Below are 17,383 nucleotides of genomic sequence, written 5' to 3'. Positions count from 1 at the left end.
TCTGATATTATTTTTCATCTCTAATTTTATTCAATAAAAATGTTTCCCTTTGATCTCCTTTTGTAGCCTAATTGCTCTGGCTAGGACTTAGAGTACTATATTGAATAGATAGGGGGAGTGTGGGCATCCTTGTCTTGTCCTTGGTTTTACTGTGATTGCTTAAAGTTTCTCTCCATTTAGTTTAATGTTGACTACTGGTTTGTTGTATATCGCTTTTACTATGCTTTGGTATGGTCCTTGAGATCCAATTCTCATCAAGACTTTTGGCATGAAGGGGTATTGTATTTTGTCAAAGCCTTTTTCAACATCTAATGAGATGATCACGTGTTTTTCCTTTGAGTTTGTTTATATAGTGGATTACATTGATGGATTTCCAAATATTGAACCATCACTGCATCCCTGGGATGAACCCTACTTGATCATGTTGAATAATCATTTTGATGTGCTCTTTGATTCAATTTGTGAGAATTTTATTGAGAATTTTTGCATCAATATTCATGAGGGAATCTGTTCTGAAGTTTTCTTTCTTTGTCATGACTTTGTGTGGTTTAGGTATTAGTGTAACTGTGGCTTCATAGAAAGTATTGGGTAGTTTTCCTTCTGTTTCTATTTTATGAAAGAGTTTGAGAAGTATTGGTATTAGGTCTTTGAAGGTCTGATAGAATTCTGCACTAAATCCATTTGGTCCCGGGCTTTTTGTGGAGGGGGGGATTGGGAGACTTTAAATGACTGCTTCTATTTCTTTAGGAGTTATGGGACTGTTTCGATGGTTTATGTGATCCTGATGTAATTTTGGTAGCGGGTACCTGTCTAGAAAATTGTCCATTTCACTCAGATTTTTCAGTTTTGTTGAGTATAGGCTTTTGTAGTAGAATCGGATAATTTCTTCACTTTCTGTTTTTATGTCTCCATTTTCATTTCTGATTTGTTAATTTGGATACTGTCTCTGTGTCCTCGGTTTAGTCTGTCTAAGGGTTTATCTAATCCATCTGTAGACACCAAACCCAGACACTATTGCTGATGCCAAGAAGCACTTACTGAAAGGAGCCTGGCACAGCTGCTCCCTGAGAGGCTCTGCTAGAGCCTAACCAATACAGATCCAGACGATCGCAGCCAACCATTGACTGAGTGAGGGGACCCCAATGGACAAGTTAGGATAAGGACTGAAGGAGTCGAAGGGAATTTCAATCTAATATAAAGGAACAATATCAACCAGACCCCCCAAAACTCCCAGGGACTAAACCACCAACCAAAGGGCACACATGCGGGGACCCATGGCTCCACCTGAATATGTACCAGAGGAGTGTATTATCAAACATTACTGGGAGGGGAGCCTCTTGGTCCTGTGGAGGCTCAGTGACCCAGGGTAGGGGAATGCCAAGTGCTGAGGTAGGACTGGGTGGGCAGATGGGGGAATCACCATCATGGAGGCAGGGGGCAGGGGGAGAGGGGATAGGGGGTTTTCAGAAGGGAACCTGGGGAGTGGGACAACATTTGAAATGTAAATAAATAAAATAACCCCCCCAAAAAAAAATCAAACACAAGACTACACTGATTAGGGTGTTAGGACATTCTTCTTAGTTCTAAGGCCAGAGGCAGAGTCCACTAACCTCCCTGGCTCAACCTGTCATGGAGTCACTGGATATGGTATGTCTATGAAGGTAAATTGCTGCTATTAGAAGATAAATTCACTATCAGAGCCTCATCCCCATTCTCATAATCTAGACAATCAACTTCTGAAGTAGAGGATGGGGCAAGATATAAAGAAGCTTGTCCAACTGGGCAGCAATCAAGCTCGGTTTGGGATAAACATGATTAGGAGTCAGGGTTACTCTCTGCAAAGCTGGGAACTTAGAAATTGGTCTTCAGCTGCCATTCCTTCATCCCGCAGCTGAACGATGCCCCTGTGTGTTAGGTTTTTCCACAGTGGTGCCTGAAATGTCAAGTTTCCACTTCATCACATTTCATTGTGTCTTTTGCCCAAGCTTTCCTGGTTCCTGTGTTTTATTCTCGACTGTTGGTGATGATAAAATATTTAAATGTATGTCCATGTTTACTCCTCTACAGCTAATAAAACTTAGGAAAGTTTTATTAATTTATTGATTTATGTTTAAAATTTTTTATCAGTTTTTTTTTGGGACTATAAATAAGAGTTTGCTAGGCTTCTTTGTATTTCCAAAGAGCAAATGTTTTGTGTTTTTAATTCAGTATGCTGTTCATTCAGTCTCCACTACATTAATTTCACTGTCATCATGAATGTCTTTATGTAGAACAAGGTACAACTTATTCAGTGTGGGAAGCAGTTGGTGTGCAAGGGAGAAGACCTAAGTTAAACCCCCAGAACCAACAAAGTTGGGTGCAGTGGTGGGCATCTCTAAATACAGTGCTCTGTGGAGAGAGGAGACAGAGACAGGAGAATCCCCAGAAGCTTACTGGATGCTAATCTGCCATACACAGCAGTGAACGACCAGAGACTCTGTCTCCGACAAAGTAGAGGTGAAGGCCAATGCTCAAGGTTGTCCTCTCAGAGACTTATGTCAAGTGTGTGTGACAGCATCTACACATTTGCACATGTGTGCATGTACACATATACACTTAAAGCATACATATGCATACATACACATACATACACACACCTTTATACACATAAATACACACACACAGCTTATTTATAGAGAGATAGTCTGTGTTTCTTAAGAACATTATTCAATACAGTCTTGTCTTTAGCTCATGGACATACCTGATGCTCGACAGTCTTTCCATCACATGTGTCTGCTGACGAAGTGGAAATCCGCTCTGCACTGTTTCTCTGTAGCTGATGTTGTGAAAACTCAACACAGCCTCTTCAGTCAGTGTCTCCGGGTCACTGGTGTTTGTTTCGGGAAGGTCACCATAACGTCTTTCTGCCATTGGTATTACAGTGGGGTCATTACTGGAAGACATCTTGAGAGGTTCTTCCTTCCTGTGGAAGGAAAAACAATAGCAAGTTGAAGGTCCAGACAAACACAGTCATAACACAGATCCTCACACTCATTGATGGTTTTCAATTGTGCTGCCATAGGTAGACTCTTTCCTCATGAACAGTACATAGCTCTGTGATTACCTGAGGACCCAGACGAGAAGCAGACATGACAGAGTACATAGACCCCCCCCCCTTAGACACCGTGTTCCTAAGAAATAAATTAGCAAATTGAGCTAAAGATAAAAGTTATCTGTAATTAATACAGAAAGGGACAGATGAGGGGGCAGATTTGTGTTATGTCAAGAGCATGTTATGTTTAAAGGAAGAATAAGTTTAGAGAAGACTAATGACCATGATTACCACATTTCCTGTTTCTGTCTGTCTGTCTGTCTGTCTGTCTGTCTATGTGTGCATGAGTATTTGTGCACATGCATGTGAGTGTGACGGTGTGTGTGTGCGTGTGTGTGTATGTTTGTGCATATGTGTTTAATTTGGGGACATGGCATAGTCAGTTGAACTGAACAGTTACCAGAAAAAGTCTTGCACGATTCAGCTTCCATAATTCTGATCATTAGGCTTCTCCAGCCAGCCATGGGGATAAACTTCAAAGCTGCAGACAGTGACTAGTGAAGGTATGAAACAGTTGAAAACTCCATCTTTATTAAAGCTAGATTTTGTTCTAAAAGCTGACACTGTGGGTGCTGAACTGTCTGTCCAGGATGGACCAGCCTCTCAGGTAAGCCTCCTCCGAGAGCAGCCTCAGAGCAGACAGGGTGGGAAGCAGCGGCATGAAGAGCTCTGACTGCAATAACCAAAGCAGCCAGGGTGTGAGGAGCAGCAGAGAGGCCAACCACGCCCCCTCCGCCTTCCTCTCCTGCTACAGTCACACAGAACCACCTAGGCCCAGGGCAAACTCCAGAAACGGCAAGAAAACAGAACCAGCTAAGCACATCTGTCAGAAACTTGGTTATTTCCCAGAAAAACTATGAGCAGTCTGTCACCAGGCAAAAGTGGAGCCTCATAGCTGTAGCTCTGAAAACCCCGAGCCATCCACAGTTTCGATTATAAATGTCTAGCATGTCAGGAAACATGGTTAAATATTCCAATATTGAGACCATGGAAGTTCATGAGAAATAAAGACTGCGGCTAGCAATCATTAATGATAGGACAGTTGATGGCTTTATGCACAGAAAGAAAATATGGATTTCTTATCACAATAAAAATTTGCTTTGAAAATAATCATGATTAAGATTTCAATAAACGCGGCGTCTGAGACACCGCCGGAACCTGAAGGGACCGACCAGATAAACAGTTGTTTGCACCCAAATCCTGTGGGAGGGAGAGCTAAACCTTCAGAGAGGCAGACACGCCTGGGAAACCAGAAGAGACTGCACTCTGCACACATCTCTGACGCCAGAGGAAAACACCAAACTCCATCTGGAACCCTGGTGCACGGAAGCTCCCGGAAAGGGCGGCGCAGAATTTCCTGGTTGCTACCCCCACGGAGAGCTCGCAGGCAGCACCCCACCAGCAAACTTGAGCCTTGGGACCACAGGTAAGACAAACCTTCCTGCTCCAAGCGACCTGCTTAGTGAACTCAGGACACAGACCCACAGGAACAGCTGAAGACCTGTAGATAGGAAAAACTACACACCCAAAAGCAGAACACTCTGTTCCCATAACTGGCTGAAAGAAAACAGGAAAACAGGTCTACAGCACCCCTGACACACAGGCTTATAGGACAGTCTAGCCACTGTCAGAAATAGAAGAACAAAGTAACACTAGAGATAATCTGATGGCGAGAGGCAAGCGCAGGGATCCAAGGAACAGAAACCAAGACTACATGGCATCATTGGAGCCCAATTCTCCCACCAAACCAAACACTGAATATCCAAACACACCAGAAAAGTTCGATCTAGTTTCAAAATCATATTTGATCATAATGCTGGATGACTTCAAGAAAGACGTGAAGAACTCCCTTAGAGAAACACAGGAAAACATAAATAAAGAAGTAGAAGCCTACAGAGAGGAATCACAAAAATCCCTGAAAGAATTTCAGGAAAACACAATCAAACAGTTGAAGGAATTAAAAATGGAAAGAGAAGCAATCAAAAAAGAACACATGGAAACAACCCTGGACATAGAAAACCAAAAGAAGAGAGAAGGAGCCGTAGATACAAGCATCACCAACAGAATACAAGAGATAGAAGAGAGAATCTCAGGAGCAGAAGATTCCATAGAAATCATCGACTCAACTGTCAAAGATAATGTAAAGCGGATAAAGCTACTGGTCCAAAACATACAGGAAATCCAGGACTCAATGAGGAGATCAAACCTAAGGATAATAGGTATAGAAGAGAGTGAAGACTCCCAGCTCAAAGGACCAGTAAATATCTTCAACAAAATCATAGACGAAAACTTCCCTAACCTAAAGAAAGAGATACCCATAAGCATACAAGAAGCCTACAGAACTCCAAATAGATTGGACTAGAAAAGAAACTCCTCCCATCACATAATAGTCAAAACACCAAACGCACAAAATAAAGAAAGAAAAGCAGTAAGAGAAAAAGGTCAAGTAACATATAAAGGGAGACCTATCAGAATCACACCAGACTTCTCGCCAAAGACTATGAAAGCCAGAAGATCCTGGAGAGATGTCATACAGACCCTAAGAGAACACAAATGCCAGCCCAGGTTACTGTATCCTGCAAAACTCCCAATTAACATAGATGGAGAAACCAAGATATTCCATGGCAAAACCAAATTTACACAATATCTTTCTACAAATCCAGCACTACAAAGGATAATAAATGGTAAAGCCCAACATAAGGAGGCAAGCTACACCCTAGAAGAAACAAGAAACTAATCGTCTTGGCAACAAAACAAAGAGAAGAAAAAGCACACAAACATAACCTCATATCCAAATATGAATATAACAGGAAGCAATAATCACTATTCCTTAATATCTCTCAACATCAATGGCCTCAACTCCCCAATAAAAAGACATAGATTAAGAAACTGGATACACAACGAGGACCCTACATTCTGCTGCCTACAGGAAACACACCTCAGAGACAAAGACAGACACTACCTCAGAGTGAAAGGCTGGAAAACAACTTTCCAAGCAAATGGTCTGAAGAAGCAAGCTGGAGTAGCCATTCTAATATCAAATAAAATCAATTTTCAACTAAAAGTCATCAAAAAAGATAAGGAAGGACACTTCATATTCATCAAAGGGAAAATCCACCAAGATGAACTCTCAGTCCTAAATATTTATGCCCCAAATACAAGGGCACCTACATACGTAAAAGAAACCTTACTAAAGCTCAAAGCACACATTGCACCTCACACAATAATAGTGGGAGATTTCAACACCCCACTCTCATCAATGGACAGATCATGGAATCAGAAATTAAACAGAGACATAGACAGACTAAGAGAAGTCATGCGCCAAATGGACTTAACAGATATTTATAGAACATTCTATCCTAAAGCAAAAGGATATACCTTCTTCTCAGCTCCTCATGGTACTTTCTCCAAAATTGACGATATAATTGGTCAAAAAACGGGCCTCAACAGGTACAGAAAGATAGAAATAATCCCATGCGTGCTGTCAGACCACCACGGCCTAAAGCTGGTCCTCAATAACAATAAGGGGAGAACGCCCACATATACGTGGAAGTTGAACAATGCTCTACTCAACGATAACCTGGTCAAGGAAGAAATAAAGAAAGAAATTAACGACTTCTTAGAATTTAATGAAAATGAAGGTACAACATACCCAAACTTATGGGACACAATGAAAGCTGTGCTAAGAAGAAAACTCATAGCTGAGTGTCCGCAGAAACAGGAAAGAGCATATGTCACCAGCTTGACAGCACACCTAAAAGCTGTAGAACAAAAAGAAGCGAATACACCCAGGAGGAGTATAAGGCAGGAAATAATCAAACTCAGAGCTGAAATCAACAATGTAGAAACAAAAAGGACCATAGAGAGAATCAACAGAACCAAAAGTTGGTTCTTTGAGAAAATCAACATGATAGATAAACCCTTAGCCAGACTAACAAGAGGATACAGAGAGTGTGTCCAAATTAACAAAATCAGAAATGAAAAGGGAGACATAACTACAGATTCAGAGGAAATTCAAAAAATCATCAGATCTTACTATAAAAGCCTATATTCAGCAAAACTTGAAAATCTGCAGGAAATGGACAATTTCCTAGACAGATACCAGGTACCGAAGTTAAATCAGGAACAGATAAACCAGATAAACAACCCCATAACTCCTAAGGAAATAGAAGCAGTCATTAAAGGTCTCCCAACCAAAAAGAGCCCAGGTCCAGATGGGTTTAGTGCAGAATTCTATCAGACCTTCATAGAAGACCTCATGCCAATATTATCCAAACTATTCCACAAAATTGAAACAGCTGGAGCACTACCGAATTCCTTCTATGAAGCCACAATTACTCTTATACCTAAACCACACAAAGACCCAACAAAGAAAGAGAACTTCAGACCAATTTCCCTTATGAACATCAATGCAAAAATACTCAATAAAATCTGGCTAACCGAATCCAAGAGCACATCAAAACAATCATCCACCATGATCAAGTTGGCTTCATCCCAGGCATGCAGGGATGGTTTAATGTACGGAAAACCATCAACGTGATCCATTATATAAACAAACTGAAAGAACAAAACCACATGATCATTTCATTAGATGCTGAGAAAGCATTTGACAAAATTCAACACCCTTTCATGATAAAAGTTCTGGAAAGAATAGGAATTCAAGGCCCATACCTAAACATAGTAAAAGCCATATACAGCAAACCAGTTGCTAACATTAAACTAAATGGAGAGAAACTTGAAGCAATCCCACTAAAATCAGGGACTAGACAAGGCTGCCCACTCTCTCCCTACTTATTCAATATAGTTCTTGAAGTTCTAGCCAGAACAATCAGACAACAAAATGAGGTCAAGGGGATACAGATCGGAAAAGAAGAAGTCAAAATAACACTATTTGCAGATGATATGATATTATATTTAAGTGATCCCAAAAGTTCCACCAGATAACTACTAAAGCTGATAGACAACTTCAGCAAAGTGGCTGGGTATAAAATTAATTCAAATAAATCAGTAGCCTTTCTCTACACAAAAGAGAAACAAGCCGAGATAGAAATTAGGGAAACGACACCCTTCATAATAGACCGAAATAATATAAAGTACCTTGGTGTGACTTTAACCAAGCAAGTAAAAGATCTGTACAATAAGAACTTCAAGCCTCTGAAGAAAGAAATTGAAGAAGACCTCAGAAGATGGGAAGGTCTCCCATGCTCATGGATTGGCAGGATTAATATAGTAAAAATGGCCATTTTACCAAAAGCGATCTACAGATTCAATGCAATCCCCATCAAAATACCAATCCATTTCTTCAAAGAGTTAGACAGAACAATTTGCAAATTCATCTGGAATAACAAAAAACCCAGGATAGCTAAAACTATCCTCAACAATAAAAGGACTTCAGGGGGAATCACTATCCCTGAACTCAAGCAGTATTACAGAGCAATAGTGATAAAAACTGCATGGTATTGGTAGAGAGACAGACAGATAGACCAATGGAACAGAATTGAACCCACACACCTATGGGCACTTGATTTTTGACAAAGGAGCCAAAATTATTGAATGGAAAAAAGATAGCATTTTCAGCAAATGGTGCTGGTTCAACTGGAGGTCAACATGTAGAAGAATGTAGATCGATTCATGCTTATCACCCTGTACAAAGCTTAAGTCCAAGTGGATCAAGGACCTACACATCAAACCAGACACACTCAAACTAATAGAAGAAAAACTAGGGAAGCATCTGGAACACATGGGCACTGGAAAAAATTTCCTGAACAAAACACCAATGGCTTATGCTCTAAGATCAAGAATCGACAAATGGGATCTCATAAAACTGCAAAGCTTCTGTAAGGCAAAGGACACTGTGGTTAGGACAAAACGGCAACCAACAGATTGGGAAAAGATCTTTACCAATCCTACAACAGATAGAGGCCTTATATCCAAAATATACAAAGAACTCAAGAAGTTAGACCACAGGGAGACAAATAACCCTATTAAAAAATGGGGTTCAGAGCTAAACAAAGAATTCACAGCTGAGGAATGCCGAATGGCTGAGAAACACCTAAAGAAATGTTCAACATCTTTAGTCATAAGGGAAATGCAAATCAAAACAACCCTGAGATTTCACCTCACACCAGTGCGATTGGCTAAGATCAAAAACTCAGGTGACAGCAGATGCTGGCGAGGATGTGGAGAAAGAGGAACACTCCTCCATTGTTGGTGGGATTGCAGACTGGTAAAACCATTCTGGAAATCAGTCTGGAGGTTCCTCAGAAAATTGGACATTGAACTGCCTGAGGATCCAGCTATACCTCTCTTGGGCATATACCCAAAAGATGCCCCAACATATAAAAAAGACACGTGCTCCACTATGTTCATAGCAGGCTTATTTATAATAGCCAGAAACTGGAAAGAACCCAGATGCCCTTCAACAGAGGAATGGGTACAGAAAATGTGGTACATCTACACAATGGAATATTACTCAGCTATCAAAAACAATGACTTTATGAAATTCGTAGGCAAATGGTTGGAACTGGAAAATATCATCCTGAGTGAGGTAACCCAATCACAGAAAAACACACATGGTATGCACTCATTGATAAGTGGCTATTAGCCCAAATGCTTGAATTACCCTAGATGCCTAGAACAAATGAAACTCAAGACGGATGATCAAAATGTGAATGCTTCACTCCTTCTTTAAAAGGGGGAACAAGAATACCCTTGGCAGGGAATAGAGAGGTAAAGATTAAAACAGAGACAGAAGGAACACCCATTCAGAGCCTGTCCCACATATGGCCCATACATATACAGCCACCTAATTAGACAAGATGGATGAAGCAAAGAAGTGCAGGCAGACAGGAGCCGGATGTAGATCTCTCCAGAGAGACACAGCCAGAATACAGCAAATACAGAGGCGAATGCCAGCAGCAAACCACTGAACTGAAAACAGGACCCCCGTTGAAGGAATCAGAGAAAGAACTGGAAAGCTTGAAGGGGCTCGAGACACCATATGAACAACAATGTCAAGCAACCAGAGCTTCCAGGGACTAAGCCACTACCTAAAGACTATACATGGACTGACCCTGGACTCTGACCTCATAGGTAGCATTGTATACCCTAGTAAGATCATAAGTGTACTGGGAAGCCCTGGGTCCTGCTAAGACTGAACTCCCAGTGAACGTGATTGTTTGGGGGAGGGCGGCACTGGGGGGAGGATGGGGAGGGGAACACCCATAAAGAAGGGGAGGGGGAGGGATTAGGGGGATGTTGGCCGGTAAACCGGGAAAGGGAGTAACACTCGAAATGTAAATAAATACTCAAATTAAAAAAAATACAAATGATACAGTAAAATTAAATTTTAAAATAGCAAAAAAAAAAAAAAAGATTTCAAGAAACGCATTTAGCATTAACCATTTAAACACTGACACATTAACAGGAAGACCTGGAGGAGCACAGGACTGATACCAAAATGAAACCCATTCTGGGTGGGAATTATTGTATGAAAAGGAAGCTCAGGGTTGGAAAGACAGAGTCTTGCGTGGGAGCCTAAGAAGTGTGCAGGGCTTGAGGAAAGACTCTGAAGTCCCTGAACGCCTGTGGAGGGGAAATCGCAGAACACAGATTACTCATGAAGAATCTCAGGCCTGGGCCTGAGAGCGCAAGTCAGTGCAGAGGGCACCTTCAGCATCTGTGAGGCCTGGGCTGCAACTCCAGGGTAAAACAGGTTGCCCTGCTGACGTCAGGCTGTCAGGAGACACCGTTAGTCTCGTGAGCCTTCAGTGCAGCCTGGATGTTCAACCTCCCACTGTCCCCTTCTGCAGTCAGAGCAGTACCGAAAATAACTCATTGAATCAATCACTGTCTGTACTCAGATACACGTACTTCAGTCCACAGGTCGGAACTATTGGACAGCAGGACATTCAGATGATGCATCCACTTCTTTAATTTCCCAGCAATTTTCCTTTTCTCTGAGGCCTGTGGCTTTTGACAAGTACAGCAATGTAAAATTTTTATTCCAACCCTAAGTACCAACGTTGTCTCTCAGACCACAGACTGCACTTAACACAGTGGCAAACAGGATCACCAAGAAAGCGTGACAGTGGTGCAAAGTTCAGAGCAGACTGTGGGAGGCAGAGGCAGAGCTGATACACATGCAGAGATCTGATCTGGAGCAAGGGAGCCAATAAATCCACAGGGGTCCAAGCACAGTGTCCGTTCACGGTACAGAGATGGTTCAAGGTGCAGATTGCTTCAAAGCTGACACCCGGCCTAAGGGGTCTGAACGTAAGAGAGCTCTTTTCTAGTGGGGCTGATCACGGTCAGCAGAAGTCCCGAGGATGGACTTGTCTGTTGCCTGTGTATGTGGTGATGCACACGTCAGGGGACCTTGTGGTGACTCAGTGGGGACTCAAGAGAAGGCATTGCAGTGCTCATGGCTCTGGTGTTTTGGACAAGCATTCAAGCTTGGTTTCTCTGACAGGGTCTTCAAACATCCACATGTCTAGGTGTCCTGGGCTCAATGTGTTCATAGGTAGGAATCATATGTCTGTAAATTATTTGACAATCTGTTTTTCTGTGCGAGGTACTTGCACACATATGGTACAAAGTTGTTTTACCTTAACATTTGCTTCTGAAACAAAGCAAACAACTGCTTTATAAAATGGAGTCACTCATGGTAAGGTTTACTCTGATAATTACTAACCTACATAATACAAAGAAACACAGAGATGGGCACAGCCCAAGTTCTACACTATTTCTCAGATGGCCAGTATCAGGAGCTTCTAAGTTCTGAGTGTGACTGTGGTGGGGAACGAAAATCATCCAGCAGAAATCGAGGTGCCCTGGTCAGGTCGGTAGATAGCCATGAGGGACAGTAGCAGAAGTGGGGTGACTGACAGACACCCTCATGGCTCAGGCTGTGGAGGAATGAGGACACGTAGCCCTGCCTCCTACAACCAGGAACAACATGGCTCCTGTGGATGAGTGCTGGGCCTGAGAGGTCTGAGCAGGCGGCTGGCAGATCCTTGGTTTCTGAAACAGCCTCATCGCAGCAGAAGGGGGCTGAGAGCTCTGACCCCTAGTTGCAAGGATTACTCAATTCCCACAGCTTCCTCCTCACTGCATGGAGTTGGCTGCTGGGTAGGATGTGAAAATCTTAGGCAGTCAGAGAGCTCCGGCCCCAGGACTCCTGCTCCTTATTGCAGAACGCCAAGCTCTGTTTGCCGTCTCCACTTCCCCCAAAGCATCTGTGAGACACAGCTTTGCCTAGACAAACCCCGCAAACAGAAGTGTCCACGTAGACATTGGCCACAGAGACCTCTGGGTAGAAGGAAGAGGTTCATAAATAAAGGAAGTCAGCAATGTGAATGATACTCTGTTATTACACTACCTGAGTACCGAGTGCAGCACCTGAGTACCGAGTGCAGCACCTGGGTACTGTGTGCAGCATTAATGTGTAAGAGGGCAACAGAAAGCACATAAACACACCAGCTAGGATCTTGAAGCCCCCAGTCATGGAAAATTCTTGGAAAGCAACAAGAGAGAGGATCTTCCAGGTCTTCCCCTTCCAGATATTATTTAAATACTTTGCATCATTTTTAATTTTTTAATTAAAATATATTTAATATTTAAAATTCTTGGACGTGTCTCCCTGTAGGGCTCAGACTTCTCTAAAATTTGTGATCCTTCTCCCTCAACTTCTACGTGTCAGGATTACAGGCCTGTGATTTATCTATTTTATTTACACAGTTTAAACTTTTGTAACTATAATGTTCTTAAACTCTTGTTCTCTTCTCTTCCTCTCCTATTCTTTTTTCTAATCTTGCTTTTTATGCATTAAATAGTTCTATTACTGTTGTCTTTACCCTAATCAATTTCTGACTTAATGTTTTATTTTAGATTAGATTTGCCCATTGCTTTGTTGTTAGAATTGTTGTTTGGTAGGTTTCTCTGTGTTGCCCTGGTTGTCTTAGAACTCAGTCTGTAGAGCAGGCTAGCCTGTATCGCAGAGATCCACCTTCCTCTGCCTCAGGAAGGCTGGGATTAAAGTCATGTCCACCATTGCCTGTCCATAAAATTCCTTATGCCCATCATGCCCGTTGTTGGGAAGTAGGCTCCAGTATTGTTGCTGTGGTCTATTTTCTCTACCCTGAGCAGTGCTGGGAATTCAGCCCACAGTAGGACGCTTGCTTTACAAATCCATATATCAGTATGTAAAACATATTCACTCCCACAATTGCGTACAAAACATCACAAAGAAACAAACAACAGGTGGAAACAAAGTAACACAACTTCCTGGAAAGATCCTGACTTTTATTTCAGCAATTAAATATAAATGTATTTAATTAGGTAAATATTTAACAAATCATTAAAGAGGTTAACTGAGAGTGGATCACAACTTCCAAAAGATAAACAACTGAAGGAAATAAGCCAAAGATAACAGCATATAGTGGATGAGTAATAGATACTGAATTTAACGAGATATAAATTTTAGAAAAGTTTGCACACAAATCTTTAAAAATTCAGGAGAAAGCATCTACAACTGACTAAATGAACTGAAACGTAAACTACCAGGGTTTCAAAGTCAATGTGATGTAAGTTATTGCTCTCAGGAAAGAATCAAAAAGAATTGTGATGACCTCACTTGCATGACCTCCAGGATGTGACTGAGAGATCAAATAAGAATGTTTTTTATTAGAATAGAATGCTGGAATATGGAATAAAGACATAGAAAACCTATTCAGTGAGAAATTATTATTAAAAGTCTCCTCTATCTATTGAAATACTAGGACATCCAAGTACAGAAATAATTTAGACCACCTGATAGATGACCTAAAACAGTCTTGTCTTATGCTGAGCTTGCAGAACAGGAGAACAATGCTGCAGGGTACTGCAGAGGGGAGCCAAGGGACTTACAAAGTACCCAACTGATTGGGAAAATACCTTTATCTACATGTGATAGAGGGCTAATATCCAATATATACAAACAACTCAAGAAGTTAAACTCCAGAGAGTCAAATAACCCTATTTAAAAATAGGGTAAAGAGCTAAAGAAAGAATTCTCAGCTGAGGAATATGAAATGACTGAGAAGTGGCTTAAAGAAATGTTCAACATTCTAAGTCATCAGGGAAATGCAAATCAAATCAATCCTGAGATTCCACCTCACATCAGTCAGAATGGCTAAGATAAAAAACTCTGGTGACAACAGATGCTGGCGAGGATGTGGAGAAAGAGGAACACTTCTCCATTGTTGGTGGAATTGCAAGCTGGTACAACCGCTCTGAAAATCACTCTGGAGGTTCCTCAGAAAATTGGATAAACTACTACCTAAAGACCGAGCTATACCATTCCTGGGCATATACCCACAAAGATGCTCCAACATATAGCAAGGACATGCTCCACCATGTTCATAGCAGCCTTATTTATAATAGCCAGAAGTTGCAAAGAACCCAGATGCCTTTCAACAGAGGAATGGATACAGAAAATGTGGTACATCTACACAGTGGAATATTACTCAGCTATCAAAAACAATGACTTCATGAAATTCACAGGATGGAACTAGAAAAGATCATCTTGAGTGAGGTAACTCAATCACAAACACACACACATGTTATACACTCACTGAGAAGGGGATATTAGCCCCAAAACTCAAATTACCTAAGATACAATCCATAGACCTCATGAAGAAGGATGACCAAAGTGTGGATGCTTGAGTTCTTCTTAAAATAGGGAACAAATATATTCATAGGAGGAGATATGGAGATGAAGTTTGGAGCAGAGACTGAAGGAATGACCATTAAGAGCTTGCCCCACCTGGGGATTCAGCCCATACACATAAAGCCACCAAACCCAGACAATATTGATGAAGCCAAGCAGTGCATGCTGACAGGAGACTGATATAACTGTCTCCTGAGAAGCTCTGCCAGAATGTGACAAATACAGAGGTTAATGCTACCAACAAGCCATTGAACTGAGAATGGGGTCCCCATTGGAGGAGTTAGAGAAAGAATTACGGGAGCTGAAGGGGTTTGCAACCCCATAAGAACAATAATACCAACCATCCAGAGCTCCCAGGGACTAAAACCACCATCCAAGACTATACATAGACAGACCCATGGCTCCAGCTGCATATGTAGCAGAGGATGGCCTTGTTGGGCACCAATAGAGGGAGAAGCCCTTGGTCATGCCAAGGCTGGTACCCCCAGTGTAGGGGAATGTCAGGTCGGGAAGAGGGAAAGGGTGGGTTGTTGGGGAGGGGGAACACCCTCACAGAAGAAGGGGGAGTAGGGATGGGATAGGGAGCTTATGGACAGAAAACTGGGAAAGGTAATAACATTTGAAATGTAAATTTAAAAATATCCAATAAAAAAGAATGACATTATAAATCTCAATAGATGGAAACTTTAAAAACCCAAACTCATTCTTGATTAAAGCCATGAGCAAACCAGGAAGAGAAAGCTCACACCTCCAGGTAATCAGGGCTACTGTGAGAATCCTATCAGCAGCACTATACTCCACGGGGAATGACTGAAATTACTTCCTCTAACATCAACATGGAGCCAAGGGTGACCTTTCCATCAACTATTATTTAAAATAAGTTTGAGTCATCAGAGCAGTAAGTCAGGAGAAAAATACAAAAGAGATACAAACCAGAAAGGAAGAAGTCAAATTACCCTATAAGTAGATGAGATGCTTCGATATTAAAATCCCTCGGGACTGGCAGAGCGCTTGCCTGGCGTATGCAAGGCTCTGAATTTGATCCTCTAAACCGTACAGGATGAAAAAGTGTCTGAACAGCATCCAGGGTTCAACCTGATGGCTCTGCACAAGGCTGATGATCCGAGTTGTAGCCCCGGAACTCCATAGAACTCCATAGAAAGGAGATTAAGGAGCCATGCCTTGGTAATCCCACCACAGAATTCACCTGGAAGCCGAAGGGCCATCTGACCTGGAACACTGTGCTGAATGAAACATGGGAGGGACTTTACCTCAAAAGTTGGAAGAACTGACTTTACAAGTACCCTAGGATCTCCCTCCACAGTGTTCCGCCCCGCCCGCCCCGTCCCGCCCCGCCCCGCCCCCAGACCCTGAAAAGTCCCAGAAACCCTGCTGAAAAGCATCTCCGGATTTAAATAAGCAGCGTAGGTGCTGAAAACATGCTTGAGCACCTGTGAATGTACCCGGAGGTACAGACGGTGCACTGTAAATTGGAGAGGTGTCTAATGTTAACTCACTGCAGGCAGATGCAGGGGGGAAAAGAGCGACTCACCGCGCTGCCCAAGGAGCCTGTAGCCTCTGCCAGAGTCCCTTGCTTCTTCCCAGAGGCTGCCAGGGAAGGAAGGTGAAGATCTGGCTGTGATCTGGGCGGAGCAGGAAGAGAGGCTTGGAAGTTGCACGTCATGGGGTGGGGAGTCAGGGTTCTTATGCGCTAAGTGGTTGGGCGCGCTAAGTGGTTCGGGCGCCAAGGGGTCAGCAAGACTGAGAGAGCTGGGCAGTCTGCACTATGCCCTAGATCAGGGTCGAATCAGTGCTGGATGTTGAGGATCTGACATCTGGATGAAGAGGGGGAAAGAAAAGTAAAAGTGCCTTTTTTTTCCTCTTATTAACTGGATTGGCGGCGGGATAGCAATCAGAAAGTGAACATGAGCATAAAGCAGAAAGGGACAAACAAGGGGTCACGACTGCAGGGGATTTGTTTCCTTGGGCGGGAAGGTTGTTAATATAACTTCGTTTGTAGTTTCTTTTTATAATTCAAGAGAACAATTGTTCACAGTTGTAATCTTTGTAACTGAGAGGCTAAGGCAGGAGGATTCGGTTTGTGTGCCTTGGCTAAACATTGAACTTTTATCTCCAAAAGAACAAAAAGACGGGGAGATTGCACTTGGACTGTTAACCTGGGTCAGAAGGTGCTCTGTGTACAGCAACGGACGCATCATAGACCCGTTAAAGTTAAAGGTTGAAGAGTGAATTTCACTACCCAACCAGTTTTAACATTCTAGCCTGGATTAGGGAAGAACCCGCAAATCGTCCCGCCCCGCCCCCGCTGCCCCTCCCCAGCAACACACACCTCTAGCTGAGGAACTGTAGACAGTTGGTGACTGCCAGGGGAGAAAAAGTCAGTCAGTTTTCTTTGGGGAGAGCAGTCCTTGGTGGGTTGACTGACCAGGGCAGCTCTGACTGGACTCCATGGGTTATTGAAGGAGAGGAAAGGGGGAGGGGGAGGAAGGAGAGAGGAGGGAGGGAGAGAGAAAAGGAGGAGGAAGTTCCAGTTGGGAGAGAACTTTGAGGGGAATTCTGTGGGA

General features: G+C 42.5%; 1 protein-coding gene across 2 annotated transcripts in view; it reads right to left on the bottom strand.

Moving 5' to 3' along the window:
- Positions 1-16,494, bottom strand: part of Abcg3l3 (ATP-binding cassette, subfamily G (WHITE), member 3-like 3) — a 48,065-nt gene extending 31,571 nt beyond the window's left edge. The window contains exons 1-2 of one of the 2 annotated variants that reach the window (XM_039091819.2): positions 16,351-16,494; positions 2,741-2,962 (exon numbers count right to left, since the gene is read on the bottom strand). In XM_039091819.2, the coding sequence (XP_038947747.1) occupies positions 2,741-2,943 (203 nt within the window). In that variant the 5' untranslated portion in view covers positions 2,944-2,962; positions 16,351-16,494. The remainder of the gene's footprint in view (positions 1-2,740; positions 2,963-16,350) is intronic. The other variant, NM_001107205.1, reaches the window with a different exon arrangement.
- Positions 16,495-17,383: the final 889 nt, after the last annotated feature.

This window comes from Rattus norvegicus, chromosome 14, assembly GCF_036323735.1.
Source record: "Rattus norvegicus strain BN/NHsdMcwi chromosome 14, GRCr8, whole genome shotgun sequence".
Lineage (NCBI taxonomy): Eukaryota > Metazoa > Chordata > Mammalia > Rodentia > Muridae > Rattus > Rattus norvegicus.
This window is presented reverse-complemented; position numbering and strand designations above follow the sequence as displayed.